This window comes from Citrus sinensis, chromosome 9 (assembly GCF_022201045.2).
Source record: "Citrus sinensis cultivar Valencia sweet orange chromosome 9, DVS_A1.0, whole genome shotgun sequence".
Classification (NCBI taxonomy): domain Eukaryota; kingdom Viridiplantae; phylum Streptophyta; class Magnoliopsida; order Sapindales; family Rutaceae; genus Citrus; species Citrus sinensis.
This window is the reverse complement of record NC_068564.1, coordinates 23,664,751-23,686,133: the sequence shown is the minus strand read 5'-3', so window position 1 is coordinate 23,686,133 and position 21,383 is coordinate 23,664,751. Positions and strand designations below refer to the sequence as shown.

The following is a 21,383-nucleotide window of genomic DNA, read 5'->3' as shown; positions in this document are numbered from 1 at the left end:
CGTTCTGTTGTTCTTTACCTCTGTTTAGAGCCCCTGTTTTACCTAAAAAAGAAAAAGAAAAAAAAAAGAAATATTTTAGAACTTCTTAGATAAATGAAAGAAGTATTTAAATATTTTTTATTTTTAATATTAATTACATATCATATTACTGTATTATATATATATTTACAATCTATAAAATATATATTTAGACAAATAATTTGAAAAATATCTGTGCTCCACTCATATTTTACAATAGAGAAAAAATTATAAATAAATTTTACCAATTATATATAATATTTTATTAAAAAAAATTTTAAATTAATGAGAACTTGATCCTCACAATTTAGAAAAATTGTGAGCAGAGGTTGACCGTTAAGCTAAAGCCTATTGACTTAAATACTTTTGATTAGACTAAGGATTTGCGTTCCCCTGTAAACAGCAAAATCAAAATCTGTCGCGAAACTGTTAGAACCAAACAGTACAAGGCGCGTATATCTTCTCCGTCACCGGCATGGCAGACGCCGTTAAAGTCTATAAAGATCAACATCCAATCAGCAATTTGGATCGTCGAGCGAAGATCGGGGGATTCCTGAAAATTTTCACCGAATTCGCCCTCGATTCCGCCGTCAACGTCTCTTTCAAAGGCTTCACTGGTTAGTGCTACTTTTTCTTTGTTTATACTTTTGAGCTAATTTGATTTATTTTCAATAAATTTCGTATTATTCCGTTCTGCATTTCAATATTATGTGATGAAGTTAGTTTTTTGGAGGTTGATAGAATTTTGTACTTTTCTGTATTTTAATTAATTAACAGTCTAGAGTAGAAACTTTATGGTCATAACATAAATATTCATTTTGTTGAATTTATACAGATCCATATTTGTACGGTTCAACTTCAGATTCTCTGTAATTTATAATGATTGTTGAGATCTGATTCTGACTGAAATTCATTGTAATTCTTTGAAATTCAATACTGTAATTTTCTAAGGAGGTTAGGTTTTTAGTGTGTCTTAGTTTAAGTGCAGGAAGGATGGCTCTGCATTGTTTCTGAATTTGGGAAACTATCTTAACACGGAAAGAAAGTAATCAAATGATGATGAAAATTAGATGCTAATACGCAGTTATTTGCCTGGAACATGTGTAACAGTTTAAGGAATTTTTAGCAGTTTTGCTATGAAATTTTCACATACTCGCTTGTTAGTTTTTGTTTATATATTCCTTTTGGGAGGCAATAACAATATGAGAATATCTTTATTCATATACAAATTGATAGCTATATGACTACATCCTCATGTTGGACTTTTGGAATCTGTCGTGTGGAGCAGAATGCATAGCTCTTCAGTCATTTTGCTTTATATTCGATTTGTTTTACATTGCAAATGCTTTGTTTTTGTGCTTCTGTGAAAGAGCAGGTGATATGTTTGAGAGTGCAGAACCTGATAGATGAACTGCAAGATGTGTGTGGTGTTTGTTTCTCTAAATATGGATTACATTTACAAATTAGAGACTAGGCCTTCTCATAGGCACCTGGTCAAACTTGCGCATACAATTTTTCTACTAGGATTTGGAACTTTAAGCATTGATAAATAATTCATAAAAATTTGTTTTGCCCATTTATGAGTTTGCAGGTGGGAAGAAAGTGTATAAGGCTGTGCTGGATGGATTGAAGTATCAACCACAGCCCCTTCTGTTAGATTATAAAAAGAAATGCAGAGATACTGAATCAGCAGAGGAGATGCAAGTAAAGATGGAAGAAATGCAGGAACTCATGAACAACATAAAGCCACAAAACAAGACATCAGTGAAACCTACTAAATAAAGGATCAATGCCTCAGCAGAAGAAACCAAATGAAGGCATTAAGGGATCTGATCTTCCGAAAACCAAGGAGAAAAGAATTTTCATTCGATCTAGGCTATAATATGGGGTTGAGTTGACTAACCTTAGCTATAAAGAAAAATCAGATATATTGCATAATTAATGCAATATGTAAAACTGTTTACTGCAGATATATCATGTTACAGTGATCACTGATTATATATGAAGCCTTAATGATATATTGGTACTTTGCATTTTGTTCTCTCACACTTTTTGTTATTTTTATTGTTTCATAAACAAGTTTGTTCTATGAACTAAAACTGGAAGTTATGGAGACCAAAATGCTGTAGGCATTTAAGCATGTGATTCTTGAAAGATCGCCAAAAGAAAAGGGAATAGTATGTTTTGAATGTTGTAATTTTAGTTTGGGTTTGCGCTTGTGAGAATGCCTTTATAAGGTGCTTCTAAATAGAAATTCTTAATAAGGTGCACTTAAATAGAAATGCTTTGTATAGGTCCGGTACTCTTTGAACAACATCAACCGTGAGATAACTTATTTTTCTTGTATACATAATACAAAACTCAATTACTTAAAATTTTAAATCATGATAACTTGGTACAAAATAACGAGAAAATTTTATATTGGGTGTGGGCAGGTGCATTAAATTATTCGATTGTTCATCAAGTAGTATTTTCAGATGTATACACTTTGAAATGGACCAATAATAATAGATGGAGAAAAGTAATTTAAAACACATGATATGTATTTATTGAATGATTCTAGGTTTTATATTTATTTTTTTACTTAATATTAAATAAATAAATAAAAATATTATCACAAATTAATGATGGGTTAAAAATTCTAAAGCCGGTGTCGGAATCAGTTTCATCCTTGAGATGTTGAATTTAGGCTCTTCATAAAAACGAATCAAAATTAAAAATACTTACGAAAAGGTAAAAAATTGAACTGAACCAAACCGGTTCCTTGGTAAGGATCGGTTTATTTTTTGTCCGCCCCGAAAGCGTTCCTACTCAAGCGAGGAACTGCAAGGTCTTCCATGTAATAACAGCAACATTTGGGGGCAATCTCGACAATTCGTAATTCCTCAGTTTTATTACATTTTGTCATTTTCACTCATCGTCGTTCTTTCTTCTCGCAATTTCTAGACTCACAAACACTCTCTCTAGTCTCAAGCTCTCTTCTTCCATGTCGGCGTGGACAGCAACGGCTCGCCAAGCCGCAAACTTGGCTCGGCTCTCCTCCTCAAAATCCACTTCAGCATCATCTTCTCAAGCCGCTTCTCTCATCCATCGGCGCGGTCTTGCCGGCGGCGGCGGTAATGATTTGCACCTTTTTTTTGTTTTTGGGAATCAATGCCAAATTCTACTTCGTATTTAATATTTTCATTATTATGTTCTAAAAAGGCGTATTTTTATTGAGCTTGATTCATATAATAACAAAAATATTATATTGCTTCAAAAGCATTTCTTTTTCTTTTCTGGAATCTGGAATTATTAGTTTTTGATATTTAAAGATCTAGTGGAAGATATGCCCTTCATTTAGAAAACAAAAAAAATTGCTATTGACAATGTAATATCGTTTCGGTAGAAAATGAATCATTTTCACTGATAGTTGTTTGCTTTGGATGCTTTGGTTGAATTGCAGACCATCATGGACCTCCGAAGGTGAATTTTTGGGAGGACCCTTTGAGTCCATCTAAATGGAAAGAAGAACATGTAAGAAGGTTTTTGTAAGCTAGGTCTTGTATGTTATGAAATGGTTATCATATGGTTGATGATGAGATAGCCATCTTTCACCGTTTACATTGTGAAATAATTTTCATTAAGATTCCCATATTTATGTTGTGTACTTCATTTTGTCAATCATAGCTTAGTAATTTCTTAATTGTGTAAGTTGAGACGAACTTATTATGATCTATTGTGGTGTATTTTGAGTTCATCTTCATGGTTCAATATTTAAAGAAGTTGAGGTAGCCAGAGATTGAATATGATTTTATCATTGTAGGATTATCTGTTTGTATTTGTGGGTTTATGCTGGCCAGCATCTGCCACTCATTGCAAAGAAAAATTATGAAAATTAGGCAGGTCTGTGAAAAAGGGGGTTAAAAAAATCGTAAATGAGCCATTTTCATTATTGGTACAAGTTGGACATTTTCAGTTTCATATATAAAATAAAATAAAAATAAAAATAAATATATAATTGAATTGTTATATTTTTATGTCTAATGCAGTTAGTTTCACATGTGATGACGTAGAAATAGTTAGCTTTTTTGCATTTTTGATATGGCATGATCAGGCATGATCAAGAAGTAACCCATAATTTAAATTGCTAGATGATATGATCAAGGGTGTTTATAATTTTTGTCGTTTGCAGTTCGTGATCATCTCTGCAACTGGCTGGGGTTTACTTTTTTATGGAGGTTACAAGTTCTTCACCGGAGAGAAGAAGGACAAGAAAGAAGAGGTATTTTTTTAATTATCTGCTTTTGTTATATGAGCTTCTTAGGGGATATCAGCTCCATAGATCCTCAAATCACGTGCTTCATTTATCAAATTTGCTTATTTTGAGTAATGTGCTGCTATTATTTACTATTTAGTGCAGGAATTGAACATGATGTGGCATGGTTCATTAGAATGGTCTTGACATTTTTTGACTCGAGCATTTTAGCCTTATGCTTAATAGTTATTATTATAGCATGTATACAGAAGATTATTGAACACAGCTAGAAGTTTATCTGCTCACACACTTTGACAGCTTATAGCTTTCTGTGTTCCATCAATACTGTTTGCCCCAGATTTTATTTACACTTAATTGGACGATAAGTTTTTGGGTATATATTTCAATCTCTTGTCAAACCATCACAAGTATTTCCTGTTATTTTTTGGAATATAGCCTGGATGTCATCAACCATGCTTGGAGTTCCCGCCAAGAATATAGTTGATTGGTTATTTGACTGTTTAGTGATTATCTATCTGCTCCAGAAATGTGAATATGGCTGACATGTCTCTTTCTTGGCTTAATGATTCACTGACACGAAATATTCAATATTTTCTTGTTTTGGCCAAGAGATACAATATGCGTGCCACTAATATTGCAAGAAAATTATTTTGCCAGGTCTGACTTTTTCTCTCATAATTCTTGGCAGAAGGTTGGAGAGGCATCACACTAGACTTCCGGCAGTCTTGGACACATCCATAAAAATTCTGCCAAAATAAAGATATGCAATGAGGCCGTATAGTTGCGGGTGGTTTTTAGTTTTACGTTACTGAAAATTGATGGATGATGATTCTCAGCTTCTACTTTGTAGTTCTTTCTTGTGGTGGTTTTAACGTTTGAATTACCATGTACACCATTCCGTATGTCCTTAATAATGAATGGGACGATTAGTTTCAATAGCTACTCATTCTAACTTTTTATTGTCACAGAAGATTGCAATACAAGGATCTTGATGGAAGCTAGTCAAGGCCCTAGCAGTTTGATGCACATTCAATTTCTTACTTCAAATTAAAACAATCTTTGTTTATAGAAGTGCAAGTATCTCTTGACAAATGAAGAAATATCAATCAAATCATTACAACAGAGAATGAAGTTGTCAAACTAGCGGCAAATAATTTTCCATCAATGCCGAAAGAAATCGAGGAACAATGTAGAGTCCATGTTGATGGCGTAATTCTAGCAATCGATCGTATTCCAAATTTATGAATTAACTATATGAGAACGGTATGTTAATTTAGTATGAGTTCCTTTCGATGATAGGAAAAAAAAAAAAATTAAGCACAATCAGAACAAAAATAGCCAAGGAAACTTTTATTCAATGGCAATCCTAATCATCTACTTGAACAATTAAGAACATTTGGTTTTCCCGCGCAGGGGCCTGGAAGTTTTCCCACGCAGGCGCCTGGGGACATAGCTGCCGGGGGTAGGTGCAGCAGGAGTGGCAGTTTCGGGCTCTGATGATGTTCCCCAAGGGGGAGGTGCAGCAGGAGCGGCAGTTTCAGGGTCTGATGATGTTCGCCCAGGGGTAGGTGCAGCGGGAGCGGCAGTTTCAGACTCTGATGATTTCCCCAAGAGAGCCTCGCTTCTGAGCTGTTCGTGCTCTTGCTCTCGCTCTCTTTGCCTCTCTTTTTCAGCAATAATAAATCCACTGAATTTACTTTGGAAGTCTGGTCGTAAATCATCAATGAATGAAATAGTCCTTAAACAGAAGACCTCCGAAATATTAAAAGTCAGTTCAAATCTCTGCCCCAGCATGAAAGGTTCACAGAAAGGCGCCAAATCTTTACCAGCCATGGAAATATGCCTCAGCTCCTTTGTTTCAATGTTATACCAATAGGGCACATATATACCATCTAAAGTTACCATGATATACGTAGTGCCGATACCCTCCACAACCAGCCACGGATTGAAGTTGTGGTGAAGAAAGCTGCTTAAAGAAATTGGTCGACCAACCATTGATGAAAGAGAGATCTTGTGATTCAGAATCCAAAGGCTGTCTGAATTCTTCAGCATCCATATGTGTAACTCATCAACACAGGCTGTGTTCATAAAACAAAGCGATTCTTTTATCTGCAACAAGTGGCAATTCTTTTTCCAGGGTTGGCATGGAACCTCTATGAACGTCTTGAACTTCTCTGCTGCAATGTCCATCGGCTGTATAAAACCACCATAATCTTCAAAATCAGGTTTCGCAACCCAATACAATATACCGTTTACATCTATTGCAGAATTCGGCGACTTCATTATTTTCTGTGAACAAGGAAGTTGCAGCGTCCTCCAATCTCCGCTACTTCCGGATCCCCACTGACCATCATCATTGAAGCTATATATGCAACAATGTTGAATGAAATCTTCACAATGAAACAAGATTACCTTACATGTTTCCGCGGATGCATCATATACTAACGAGTAGACATATCTTGTCGTGTGGAATATTGATGGAATTTCCGGCACTAGCCTAAACTGATCGGTGATGGCATTATAGACGGATAGCAGCCTGCGACCGTTGTCATCCGCCGAGAATAGTACAAACTTGTTGCTGCAGGCTTTCTCAGCCCAGATGTACTCTGTTTTCAAGCTCAAACTACAAACTTGTCTGTTGTTATTTTTCAATTTGAAAAATAAGCACCTACCATCTGCACTTCCATACGTAATCGTCACCTTAGACATCGATTGTTGAACTAGGATGGCATCAAGGTCATAGATCATACCGCGCCAGTTCTCGCAAACACTCTGGAATCTAACTAGAGATTTCAGAGGAAGTCTCGCCAGAATATTAAGAACAATGTCTCGAGGCAAGTATTGCCCTTCCATCTCAGTAACACTAAGCCGTTGCGCCAATTCTGTGACTAGAGCTGCTTCCACATTCTCATCCATTGCAAAATTATATCAAGGTCAGAGATCATATAGCGCCAGTTCCTGCAAACACTCTGGAATCTAGCAAGAGATTTCAGGGGAAGTTGCTCCAGAATATAATGAACAATGTGACGAGGCAAGTATCGCCCTTCTATCTCAGCAACACTAAGCCGTTGCGCCAATTCCGTGACTAGAGCTGCTTCCACATTCTCATCCATTCCTGCGAAATTATTTTTTCGGTAACGTCACACAGAAGGCAGTTGTGTTTGTGTGCACTTATATATCGGTAACACATCAGATTTTCCGTTATAATATAGGAAAGAATATTCCCATTTGAATTAGTATTCCTACCTTTACAGGGACTCGCTACCCTAGTTCGAATTTTAGGAAAGTAGGAAATTGGAGAAAAAAGGGAAAAATGATTTGGGCTTTGCCCATCCTCTAATTATAATAATTATTTTTAATTAGTATTCCTACTTGTGCCCAGTTACTTTACTTTATCAAGATCCTTACTACGTGTAAAATTGGCTTCCAAGTTTACCGTTACAAATTCTGTGAGTATAAAAAGAACATAGAACTATATAACAGACACAGAATAATTAGTATACAAAGCCATTCTAAGAAATATAATCACTCAAAAAGTTTAAAACGCATGTGCTGAGTCAGTTCATTTGCTCTTCATCTCTGTCCCTAATTGTTCGCTGGGGATCCCTGGCCCCAGATGAAACGCTATGATCTGTATATTTTTCTCGAGATACTAAAATTTAACTAAAATGTCATAAGTTTCTTTTTATTCGATCTGTTTGGTGGTTGTAAATGCTTGTCTATGTGTAAGCTTTCTGTTAAAGAGCAGGCGATAGCACTTCCAAGTTTGAGAATGATGAGAGAAGATTTACATTTGCAAATTGGAGATTAGGCCTCTCAACTTAGACAAATAATGACCTTTACTAAGTTGAAGTGGAGATCATAGCATAGCCACCTGGTCGAACGAGGGCATATGATAGGTCTACTAGGACTTGTAACTTTGAGCAGTGGATAAGTCCTATTTAAAAGTCGCTTCTGTTTCTGCATCTTCTAATTCTTTATCGCCCATCTTTTAGTTTGCCGGTGGGAAAGGGAATGTATAGGGTTGTGCAGGATGGACTAAAGTATCAATCACGTTCCCATTTTGATGTGCAAGTTCTTTATAAGTGGGAAGAAGGGCAAGAAAGAAGAGGTATATGTTGCAATTATCTGCTTTTGTTGTATGAGCTTTTTAAGAGATATCATCAACTCCATAGCTCCTCAATCGCGTGCTTCGCTAATCAAATTTGTGTTTTTCAGTAGCGGGCTACTCGTAGCTAGTACAGGAATTGAACTTGGTGCGCTGTGGTTCATTAGAATGGTCTTGACATGTTTCAACTTGAGCATTTTAGCCTTATGTTTGATAGTTGTTATTAAACATGTACACTGCATATTATATAGCACAAATGTGTCGCTAGTGCCGGCAAGAGGTTCCCCTGCTGTACATACTCGTTCACAGCTTATAGCTTTCTATGTTCCATTGCTACTGTTTGATCCGTATTTTAGCATACACGGTAAGTTTTTGGGTTTATAATTCAATTTCTTCTTAAACCATCGCCCGTCAAATAAGGTGATGTATATTACTTAGTGGATTATAGCCTCAATGAACAACAACAATGCGAGGAGTTCCACCAAGAATAGAGTTTGATTGACTAAATGCAAAGTCAAAACGCAGCTGAAGGGAGCCGTTTCGGTGCTTCTTAATTCAAATTAACCGACACTGTCAAATGATGCCGTTTCTGCTGAAGCTTGTTTTGATTCGCATCACGATTCACGACTTAACAGCCAACAGTTTTCTTGAATATATCTGCAAATCAATCCCACAGATTGGCACTGTACATATACCATGCAGCGAAAAAGATGGAACAAAAAGAAAGGACGTTAGTCATGAATCAATAAGCTAGCTCAAGACATCTTAAAGGAATTGTTCCCAAACAAGAAAAATTTACATAGAAGCATTTTGATGGAAGATACATGTGCAGCGCCGAACCGTGATGTAGTACAATTATTTTAAGTTCAATTATTTTAGCAAGTGTTTTAATTTCTATTAATTAGATTTTATTATAATCCTATTTTAGCATGTTATCGGATAAATACTTGTTCAATCCTTAAATTTTGACTTCAGTATCCATTTAGTTCCTATATTTTTAAAATTACCTCAAAACACTCTAAAATTAAATATGTTATATTTTTACCCTTACTTTTTATTTCCTTGTACAATAATACACGTACAACAATGTTCTTGACAATTAATTAATTTATGTATAAAAAAGTTAATTAACAAATTAACCTATAATTATTTATTAATAAATTAACCAATAAATATCATGTGTAAGAATTAATATTTAATTTTGTGCTTGTGCAATAATATTACTAATAATTATTTATAAATTAATTAATATCAATCAACTTAAAACAATGTTATATATCCTTATAACAATCTTACTAATAGCTATTTTATAAAAAAAAATAATAATTTGCCAATTTAATCCTAAAGGTAAAAATACAAAAGTTTTGTGTAAATTTTTATGTTACTTTTAAGGTTAATTTAATAAATTATTTTTTTTCTTTTTATTAATATCCCCATGAATTTTATTGCTAGGGTATTATTGTAAAATAAAGAAAAATGCAAGGGTAAGAGTGTAACATGCTTAAAAGCAGAGATATCTTGAGAAATATTTTTTTTAAAATATAAGAACTTAATGAAAACTTAACTCAAATTATAAGAACTAAACAAGCATTTACCCTATTTTATCTAAGTTTTTTTTGTTATTATTTAGATAATATTCTATTTCCATATTTTAGTTTTTTTAGGCTATTGGATTTGCTCAACTATATATAGAGTTGGTTATGTAATTTGTTCGATTAATTTATTTGATAACATTTGATAATAAAAAAACTACTTTTTTATAATTCTTTTAAAATTATTTATCCAGATCTCTCTTGTGGAATAATCCTTTGAATTAGCATATTATCTAATCTCGCTGTAAGGTATTATTATAATCTTGCTGTAAAGCATTATTACTGTAAGGTGTTATCATAATCTCACTATGAAGCGTTATTATCTGTCTATTTATCATTATCATGAGATATTTCGTAAATTATTGTTGTGCTTCCGCTACCACATTTTCTGCTTCTGTTTATCGTAAGTGAATATCCACTACAGCCCACTACAGGAAGTATAAGTGTCATGAGGGCTAGAAAAGTTAATATTTTATTTTACTATTTCATTTATTGAACTTGTCAGAGGATGACCGAGCATAAAACTGAAGCGAGTGACGTATCAACATATGATATTTTTACATGAAAGTAAAAGGTTTATAGTAGGGGTCATCGTTCCGATCAGGTTAATTCGAACCGAATCAAATTTAAAATTTATTTTGGGTTCGGTTTGATTTGGGTAAACTGTGTAACACAAACGGATTCAAACTATCAATTTATTTAGGTTAAAATTTGGTTCGGATTGAATTTTTTTTTTAAGTTTTGGCTTTTAAAAATAATATATATATATATTAAAGAAAAAAAAATCTCTTTGACTACATTTTTATGTTTTATTAAAACATAAAAAAATTTGTTGAAATGTTGTTAAGGATTATTTTAGTTGATGTTTGTTGTTAAGCCAAAATATATATATATATATATATATATATATGTGTGTGTGTGTGTGTGTGTGTGTGTGTGTGTGTGTGTGTGTGTGTGTGTGTGTGTGTGTGTGTGTGTGTGTATTAAAGAAAAAAAAATCTCTTTGACTACATGTTTTATGTTTTATTAACTTTAAAAAAAATTGTTGAAATGTTGTTAAGGATTATTTTAGTTGATGTTTGTTGTTAAGGATGTTTGGATTTAAGATTTTTGGATTTTAAATAGTTTTTGGTGGAATTTATGGATTAAATTGTTCTAATCTGAATTTTTAGATTGAATTGTTCTAACCCAAACTAGCCCGAATCAATCCGATCCGAATTACAAACCGAACCGAACCGAACTAAATCGGTTCGGGTTGGGTTGGCATTTTCAACACGATTGAGTTCAATTCTCTAACCCGATCGGGTTAAAACCCAAACCGAACAATCCGAACCGAAACCCGATATGCGCACCCCTAGTTTATAGGGTTCCATAAAGTCAGTGGAAGAAAATAGGGAACGAGGAACCGAAAAGTTAAAGAAGACAACAGAGTCCTGAACGATGTCCCGACTTGCCCACCAGATAAAAGCTCCAGAACACACAATAGGAATAATTACAGCAAGGAGCTGAAGGAGGAAGCATGATTACATAAAATCAATCTACATTTATTGAGTAAGTGCAACAGAAATACGAGATACGGCCTCAACAGGAAAATATGCTACGTCATGCAAACCAGAGAAAACTTTCCAACGTGAAAAATTAGACATTCTTTATAGGAAGGGGGGGGGGGGGGGCGGGAAGGGGTTTAGAATCTTATTCGTTGCGCAAGAATGGATCAGTGATGAAATAATTGAATCTGAACAAAGTTCAACTGAAGACCCCGCGTTTTGGCTAGAAAGAGTCCAGCAATCAATCAAAGTAGTGGCACAAACTTTTTCAGGCTACTATAACAATTCACTTAAAATAATAACAAATTATTAAAAATGCTTTTTATTAAAATTAAGTCCAGCAATAATAATCAATTAATCTAGAAATTCCATCAGACCGGAAAGGCCAAAACTGAGTGGGGGTTAAAAAGCAGTGGAAGAGAAGAAGAGATCAATAACAATGATAAAGCGAAGAAGAGATGAACTGCAGGCATGATATTTTATTTTTTAATACTGGTTTGAAATAGATAATCTGTTGACTTGATTTCTTTAGGGAAAAACACGCGATTCGCCAGTATGAGGATTTTTTTTTTTTTGAAATAGACTCTCCATTTCTTTTTCTAAAACTATGCAGTTCATATTTTCATTTATTGTCTTTTTTAATAGAATTTGGATAAGACATAAGTAATTCTCTCAATCCTGAGATTAAATTTAATAAATGATAGATTTTGATGTCTAGATTTAAGTTAAAATCATAAGTCCAAACATTCCCTCCATATTTTAAAACTGTAGAAGTAATACAATCTATCTACGAGTCAGTTTGGTAATTTATAACTTTTTAAAATAATTGGTGTTAGTTGTGCTGTAAAAATTATCAATGATAAAGAGAATCAGTTACATGTTTGCTAAAATTGGTTTTCAAAAGTGTTAGAAATTTTAAAAGCAATCATATATGTGTTTGTAAAACTTACTATTGAATTGATGTAATAATGTAAATAACTGAATTAGATATAATGTTTAATAAAATTTATTTGCACATCTATAAACAACATGTATATAAAATATTCTTTATTATGTACATATAATATTTGATAACTAAAATAAATATTTTATATTCTTAATTTATTTTTTTATTTTGTTATCTTATTATAATAATCTCTTTAAAGCTAATACTTTTATTTCCTAATTAATAAGAATAATTTTGAATTTCTATGACATATATGAGAATTTATAGAATTGTATAAAACATTAATTGATTTTCAAAATCATATTTTGAAAAGCTACTCCTTTCCCTTTTCAAAATTTGTTATGAAAAAATTTACTAAATATCAAAATTAACTTTTAGATTTTAATATTATTTTTGAATCTCCCAAAAATAGTCTCAAACGGACCTTAAAAAGTTCAAAACCTTAATATTTAAATACAATCGTACGAAAGTTCAAGACGCTAATCTTTAAAAGGGTATAAAAAATCTATTTAGAATTTAAAATACTATGAGTAAGTTTTAAGAGGATTTAAAATATCATTCTCCCTTATAATTAGATGTGAATGCTAATTAGTTGAATATAAATAAAGCTGCCTATAAATAAAGTTTGGAGGTGTGTTTTGCTCTCAGTCTTGCGTTGAAAGATACAGCATGCCAGCAAATTCATCGGGTACGTCTCTAATTAGTAGAACATATTGACTGAAAAGTGTGTTACATGTGGTATTATAAGAACATATTGATGGTTTTTTGAGATTGATGGGCGATATCTTATTGAGATAATAAAATCTCTTATCTTGAAAATAAGAGATATGGCAACAAACCCACTCACATGAGAATTCGGTTCTGAGAAATGGATGGTCAGATTTGTTGTTTAAGAAAATTAAAAAAAAAAAACTAATTAGGAAACATGCACACACAGACAACACGTTTCTCCAGACTATTTTCAACTTTTACATCAATTTTTTAAAGTTTTGACATCAAGAGAGTAGCAGTATGTTGATGCAAAATTTGGTTGAGCCCTGGTACGACCAGATGACCACCTTAATGCTTGAATTAGTTTGATGGAAGACGGATCCTGTTCGCACCTCCTTACCTCAACGCTTTAATTGTTTCGACAACGTGCACCTCCTAGTAAATCCACATTCGTTTACAACAAACAATTAGATGGGGTGCCGGATGTTTTTCTGGCGTGACCCTCCGACGCTCAAATCAATTGCCGGCCCTTTGGAAAAAACTTTTTCCACTACTCACATAGCTTAACTTTGTTTGATTTTTTTAATAAGAAAGCCTTTTATTTAATCTCTGAGAACAATGAAAGGAGAGGGGTTGAATAGAGAAAGAGAGAAAGTTCAGCTAAAAAAAGAAAAGAAGAAACCCTCACTTACCTAGTTGGGGCTTTTATAGTAGCCAAAACCAACGCCCCAATATCGATGCACGTTAGTAAGTGGATGTTCTACATGATCGTGCATGGATACACTACATGATCGTTGGTGAATTGGTTTCGTGCCCAGATATCTTGGAAAAAATCGCGGGTTGGCTTTTGAGCAAGCCTCACAGTTGACTTGGTGCAGGTTTCCTCCTCGCATCAACCAACCGGCCACGTATGCTTGACCTTCTGCAAACGAAGAAGAGGAGGTTTCTCCACGAGCGAATCCCCTTGTGCCTTAACTAAGGAGACCACGATTGTGCCTTAACTAAGGAAAGCATGATTTGCACGAGGCAACCTCTGGTTGTGCTCACTTTTTACCTCTCAAACACAGTGTATGGTAGAAGTTTAGTTGTTATTCGTTGTTCATATTTTTATATTTGTTTTCCCATAATGAACTGATCCAGAATGAAAGGAGGATAACCCAAAAAAATGCAGAAACCCCATCAGAAATATAGAAATCCCCAATGAATCATAATCCAGATAGAATAAGCTGTTTGCATGAATCAATTCTTTATCAAAATTATCCCCTATCCCCCACTGAAAGACATTGTAAAAACAAAGCCTTTTATCAATGGAGTGGCAAAAGTTATGGATATCTTTCCCTTGACATTGAAGAATCTAAAACTCTAACAGGGAAAAACTTTCAAAGTTGTTGGATAATCTGTTGCAACAACGTGACAAGTCTAGTACGACTTAAATGCCATTATAGACTTGGGGTTTGAATCCGGTACGTGCTTATCTAAGTTTCCGTTACCCTTTTTTTTAACGGATTTAAGATTTATGGCATGTGGCATTTAAGATTTATTTTCCCTTCCTCTCCCCTTATTTTAACGGATTCTCTCTGAATTAACTAATTAACAAATATCTGCTTTTGTCATATGAGCTTTTCAAGAGATATCAACTTCATGGCTCCCCAGTCGTGTGCTCCGCTTATAAATTTCTCTCTTTCAGTAATGAGCTAGTTGTATCTGGTGCAGGAATTGAACTTGCTGCGGTATAGTTCATTAGAATGGTCTTGACATGTTTCAACTTGAGCATTTCATCCTTACGTTTAGTAGTTATTATTAGAACATGTGCACTGAATATTATATTGCACAAATGTGTTGCTAGTGCCGGAAGAGGTCACCCCGCACATACTCGTTGATAGCTGATAGCTTCCTATGTTCCGTTACTACCGTTTGATTCATATTTTAGAATACACGATAATTTTTTGGGTATATAATTCGATTTCTTTTTAAACCATCGCCCATCACATGAGTGATGTCTTTTACTTGGTGGATTATGGCCTTGACGATCCACTAAGAATAGTGTTGATTGACTGTTTTGTGATTAACAATATGCTCCAATGTGAATATGGATATTTCGTCGTTTAATGATAAGACAATTACATACAAAAATATTCAATATTTTCTTACTAGGTGAGGAATTTACATTTTAATAAAGTTTTTTTACTGCTAAAATGTCTCAAATGTAAATCACAACTATGGGCAAGATTATTTAAATTAAAAAGAAAAAGTACTCATCCCATCTTGACTTTTTTTGTACTGTTCTCTTGATTTGTTCAATGGGAAGTATTTCCCCATGCAGGCGCCTTCGGATGTAGCTCTGACGACCTTCTTGAGAGAGCTTCTACTCTAAGCTGTTATTTTTCTTCTCTTGCCTCTGTTTTTCAGCAACAAATCCAGTGAATTTAATTTGGAAGTCTGTTCCTAACTCATCAATGAACGAAACAGTGTGTAAACAGCAGGCCTCCCATTTATTACAATCCTGGGCAATTTGCCTCAGCTCCTCAGTTTCCAAGTTATACCAATAGGAGCGTAGATATACCATTTAAAGTTACTATGATATATGTAGCGCAGATACCCTCTACAACCAGCCATGGATTGAACCAACCAGATGAAAGAGAGATCTTGTGTTTCAGAATCCAAAGGCTTTCGACTGAATTCTTCAGAACCCATATGTGTAGCTCATCAACAGAGGCTGTGTTCATAAAGCAAAGTGATTCTTTTATCTTCAACAGGTGCAGTTGATATTCCAGGGTCGGCATGGAACCTTTATGAAACTCTTATCCAAAAGATTTGACTCCTAATTGATGTGGCATTCATTTATTGGATAGTGGCTAGATAATTTTACAAGATATAAAATTTATCATTAAATAGATGAGTGACGCATAATGTTGGAACTGAAGTTGGAACTCAAATATTAGAATCCCTAACATTATTATATTTCAAATATACATATCTTTATGGCCATTGTTAATTGGATATGTAGATGCGCATGTCTTTTGGCGCTAACTCTTGTTATCAAGTTTGTTAACGTGGCATTGCAGTGGGACTCATTTGCTGAGTCGTTTAGATTGTAAATTTAACTCAACTAACTTAGACTAATTTCGACTAAAGCTGTGTATAATGTGATTAGTTAACGAGTGAATATTGGCTCATTTGTAAATTAAACTTGTAATCCAATCTTAAATTATTATGAGGTTATTTCTCTCGTAGTGGAAGCAAGATTAAGGGGATAAGTTTAATTTGGGGTAGGGGAGGGGTGGGTGCAATGCAAGTATGTAACTAAAAATTAGAAAGAAAAAGAGAGAGAGAGAGAGAGAGAGAGAGAGCACAGTGCTCATTCTTGTTTCATGAAGTAGTTAACTTTGTCTTAGACCTGATTTATAATTTTTTTTCCTTATTTAAGAGCCTATTTCTCGAGTGCTATGTCTTTATGAAGGACTAAAATTTATTACGTCTCTCTCTAATTGATTGTATCTTTTCTTTTCTTTCTTAGTAAAATCCCTTGCTTTGGTAAAGTTCATCTAATTTTAAAAAAATGCTCTGAATTTGCTTTACTTTCTTCTGATTCTTTAGACTCATTTGTGAGTGATCTTGATTAGGTTTGATACATTGGTCAATGATCAACTGATCTTAGGGTTTGATTGAATAAATTTGGCCTGATTCCTTCACAAATACAAACGTTAAGCTTGGATCCTCTATTGGTGATTGTGAACTTAGGAAGTTATTGAAGAATATTTTAATACATGTACATTCTAATTCATGTAAGGCCAAAATCCTTTTTCTTTATTATTGTTCTTCATTAACTAACACTGATATATTCGTATTTATAATTGTAAGAGTTTAAATTAGCAGAGAATGTTCTTTTGCCAATTAATGAATACATAAGGCGCCATTCAAAGATTTTGCACTTTATACATGATTCTATATTGTAACCACTTTAGTCTGTTAATAATTAAACCACAATCGTATGAGATGAGGATGACTTTATTCATAAAATGAAAAAGATACATGAAGTTTAGAAACCTTATCCCTCGTCATGGAAAAGGTTGGGAAACGAAAAATATGGGATAGACCAATTACTTAGAAAAATAAACAATTCATGCACGCACTAAATCTTTAACAATTGAGACACTTTCTGCATGGTTGGTCTAGATGTTGGACTCTCATCTAAGCATGATATGGAAACTTCCATGATTGAAATCAATTTATCCTGAACATTGCGCAATGGAGTGGGAAGTCGAGGGTCCAACATTTCATCAAGCGCTATGTTCAAATTCGAAGATAATGAAGAGCAAATTGAGGAAATAAAATCTCTTGGATGCTTTCCCTTTATCACTTCCAATGCTAACACTCCAAAGCTGTACACATCGCACTTTTCTGTAACTTTCATTGTGTATGCAAGCTCTGAAGAGAAAAATAGATAAGAATTACTTTTGTTTTTTAACTGGTAATCTTGTATCTCTTATTCGTATAATTTACAAGTTTGAATAAAGTACAAACCTGGTGCAATATATCCAAACGTGCCAGCAAGTTCTGTCCTATTGGACAAGCCGAGCTTGAGAAACTTGGAAATTCCAAAATCTGAAACATGGGCTTCATACTCTAAATTTAACAGCACATTCTTGCTCGATATGTCTCGATGAACAATTGGTGGAAAGCAATTTGTGTGCATGTATAACAATGCATCAGCTACACCTTTTATCGCATTCATTCTCTTTGTCCAACCAAATTCCTCTGCTGCTGCATCATTACTCAGGATCATGGCCAAGCTACCCATTTCAAGATATTCATAAACTACAAACGAGTGAAGAGCATGTGAACAAAAGCCGTAAAATTTCACAATGTTACGATGCCGTATCTTCGTCAATGCATTAACTTCATTCAAGAACTCTTGCTGACATGCCATCTCACCTGGAAGTGGGGAATGAAATTTCTTGACGGCAACAATTTCTCCAGTTGGTAGCTCAGCTTTGTAAACACTTCCTTGTCCACCATTTCCAATACAATGCTCATCATCAAAATTTTTTGTTGCTCTAATGATTTCTTCGTGCACGATTTTTCCATCAAAAGTTAACACCGAAAGCAACCCTAGTGTATTTCTGGGGCTACTCTGTTGTGTTTGTAAGCCATTCTTCCTTTGTCGAAAATTAAAGAACAATCCAATCAAAGAAATTAAAAGAGCAACAATCCCTAAGAGAGGGAACACAATAACAACCCAAATCTTTTTCAGGCTTTGCTTGTGTGACTTGAATGCTTTACAAGGGGGTAATCGTTTGATATCTCCGCACAATCTTTTGTTCCCTTGTAATGCTAACATTGGAGCATCTCTAAATGCTGTGCTGTTAGGAATAAGTCCCTGTAAGGCATTGTAAGATATGTCAATGCATGAAAGCCAATGCATTTCCTCAAAGCATCTTGAAATGGAACCAGATAGGTTATTGTGGGAGAGATTCAGCTTCTCCAAGCTTTGCATACTACATACTTGAGATGGTATCTCTTCTCCGAAAATTTTATAACTCAAATCTAACTCTGAAAGATGAATCAACTTCTCAATCGGATTTGGAATTTTTTGACTAAATTGATTGTTACTCAAATTCAAGTAATGTAATTTGACCAGGTTACCGAGACTTTCTGGAATTGAGTTGTGGAATGTATTTGCAGATAGGTCAAGGTACTCAAGTTGATTAAGAGATCCGAGTTCTGGAGATAATTGTCCAGAAAGTTCATTATTGTTCAAAATTAGTTGGATCAGAGAACTAAACTTGCCATGTCCTAGTGGAATCTCACCAACAATATGATTGGAAGAAAGATAAAGAACTTTTAATGAGTTGGTTAAATTAGCCAAGGAAAGAGGGATTGAGCCATTGAGTTTATTTGAGCTTAAATCTAAAATAGAAAGAGACTTCATGTCTCCTATTTCCTTTGGAATTGAATCACAAAGTGAATTTTCATAAAGATATAAGGTAGTCAAGCTGGTCAAGCTAGCAAAAGAAAGAGGGATTGAGCTACTGAGTTTATTAATACTCAAATCTAAGCTAACCAACTTAGTTAAATTACCCAAAGCCAGAGGAATTGAGCCATTGAGTGTATTCTCTGACAATTGTAGATCGGAAAGAGATCTTAAGTTTGTTATTTCATTTGGAATTGAACCAGAAAGTGCATTCGTCGAGAAATATAAGGTAGCCAAGTTTGTCAAGCTGCCTAAAGAAAGAGGAATTGAGCCACTGAGTGTATTGTAGTTCAATTGTAGATGCAAAAGAGATTTCAAGTTTCCTATTTCCTCCAGAATTGAACTAGAAAGGGCATTCGTACCTAGACACGAGATCACTAACTTGGTCAAGTTACCAAAAGAACAAGGAATTGAGCCACTGAGTGTATTGTAGTTCAATTGTAGAGCCAAAAGAGATTTCAAGTTTCCTATTTCATTCGGAATTAAACCAGAAAGGGCATTCACATCTAGATACAAGATCTCCAACTTGGTCAAGTTACCAAAAGAATAAAGAATTGAGCCACTAAGTGTATTGTAGTCCAATCGTAGATCTGAAAGAGATTTCAAATTTCCTATTTCATTAGGAATCGAACCAGAAAGTGCATTTATCCCAATATATAAGGTAACTAAGTTAGTCAAGTTACCCAAAGAAAAAGGAATTGCGCCACTAAGTGTATTGTAGGATACTTGTAGATCGGAAAGAAATTTCAAGTTTCCTATTTCATCTGGAATTGAACTAGAAAGGGCATTCATATGTAGATACAAGGTCACCAAGTTGGTTAAGTTGCCCAAAGAAGAAGGGATTGAACCATTGAGTGAATTGTTGGACAATCGTAGATCAGAAAGAGATTTCAAGCTTCCCACTTCATTTGGAATTGAACCAGAAAGTAAATTATTGCCAATATCAATGTAGATCAAGCTGGTCAAGTTACCCAAAGAGGGAGGGATTGAGCCTTTCAAAAAGTTTGAGTATAAACTAAGTCCATTAAGAGAAATTAATCTACCTATTTCATGAGGAATCAAGCTACTTAGTTGATTCTTGGAAAAGGAAAGCAACTTAAGATGAGTTAGGTGGCCAATTTCTGGTGGTATACTTCCAGAAAACTGATTAAAGGATAAGCCAAGGACCTTGAGCATAGAAAGGTTACCAATTTGAGGAGGGATGATTCCAAAGAATTGATTGATCCTAAGATCAAGGTACGCAAGATGAGGAAACGATGAGAATGAGAAATCATGAAGCGTACCTTTTAAACCTGCACTTGTAAGGTTAATACTATTGACTCTTCCAGCATGGTTGCAATGAATCCCAAACCAAGCACATGGGCTTATTTTGGTGGGATTATTAAGAGTCCATGAAGGCAGGAGAGAACCATTTTGATTTTGAAGGTTGGTTTTCCATTTGAGAAGAGCACGGGCTTCTTCCGTAGAATCACAAGAAACAATGAGTGGAAAATCTGAAATATGAAATAGAATCAGAAAAACGAGTGAGAAAATTACTGAATTATTTTTCAACTTTGGTGACGCCATTCCGTAATTGAAATCAGCTGAGACTTGGTAGTCGCAGAAACAGCACAGAACAAGTAAAGATGAGAACAACAAGAATTATTAAAGATTAGCTGGACAAGGTAGAAATAAACATCTAAGAATTATGTACAAAGAAACAGACGGAAAGCCAAATTTATAGTAACTACACACAAGAGCAAACGAGTTAGAAATTTAGAATCAACGCGACGTCAACAAGTCAATGCGTCTTCAACACCTCTAAAGTGGACTTGCTGCTAGGGAAAGATTATAGATTCATTTATTTGTTGGTTAATCATCCGTCAATTGAGGCCTTATTAATTTACACCGTTATATCCTAGAATATTACTCCTTATAAATTGTATTTTCAAGATAACAATTTTATATTTTTAATGTCTAACAATTCATCACATGTACAGATTTTGTATCCTCTTCTTATTTTCTCTCTTTTTGTGTATCATCGGCTTTTAAGAAAAAAATCTTAATTTTCTCTTTTTCCACAAAGATTTGTATGTATGTTTCCAAAAGAGCTTAAAAGATCAACCGACGACATACACAGAATTAATTTTGTGATCAAAATTAATGATTAATGGGAAAATTGCTCTCTGCATTTTAGGACCATGGCTGGCCAACTTGTTTACAGGGCATTTGCCTCTCGATAGATTATGT

The 21,383-nt window shown here is 34.3% G+C and overlaps 3 protein-coding genes across 6 annotated transcripts in view; 2 read left to right on the top strand and 1 right to left on the bottom strand.

Annotated features, from left to right (window-relative positions):
* Positions 1–348: 348 nt before the first annotated feature.
* LOC102629781 (uncharacterized) lies at positions 349–2,064 on the top strand. Its single transcript, XM_006464625.4, has 2 exons — positions 349–635; positions 1,610–2,064. Exons 1-2 carry the CDS (start codon positions 494–496, stop codon positions 1,798–1,800), a joined length of 333 nt encoding a protein of 110 aa, XP_006464688.1. The 5' UTR covers positions 349–493; the 3' UTR covers positions 1,801–2,064.
* Positions 2,065–2,934: 870 nt separating this feature from the next.
* Positions 2,935–21,383, top strand: part of LOC102630070 (uncharacterized) — a 29,163-nt gene continuing 10,714 nt past the window's right edge. Inside the window, exons 1-4 of one of the 4 annotated variants that reach the window (XM_015528476.3) lie at positions 2,935–3,134; positions 3,464–3,534; positions 4,193–4,282; positions 4,968–5,214. In XM_015528476.3, coding sequence (XP_015383962.1) covers positions 3,005–3,134; positions 3,464–3,534; positions 4,193–4,282; positions 4,968–4,988 — 312 coding nt within the window. In that variant the 5' untranslated portion in view covers positions 2,935–3,004 and the 3' untranslated portion in view covers positions 4,989–5,214. Of the gene's footprint in view, positions 3,135–3,463; positions 3,535–4,192; positions 4,283–4,933; positions 5,215–21,383 lie in introns of those variants that run through there. The other 3 variants (XM_015528477.3, XM_006464626.4, XM_052434501.1) reach the window with 3 other exon arrangements.
* On the bottom strand, positions 17,168–20,824 carry LOC102623095 (probable leucine-rich repeat receptor-like protein kinase At1g35710). Its single transcript, XM_006464822.4, has 2 exons — positions 17,705–20,824; positions 17,168–17,608 (listed from the first exon to the last, which is right to left on the bottom strand). Exons 1-2 carry the CDS (start codon positions 20,718–20,720, stop codon positions 17,313–17,315), a joined length of 3,312 nt encoding a protein of 1,103 aa, XP_006464885.3. The 5' UTR covers positions 20,721–20,824; the 3' UTR covers positions 17,168–17,312.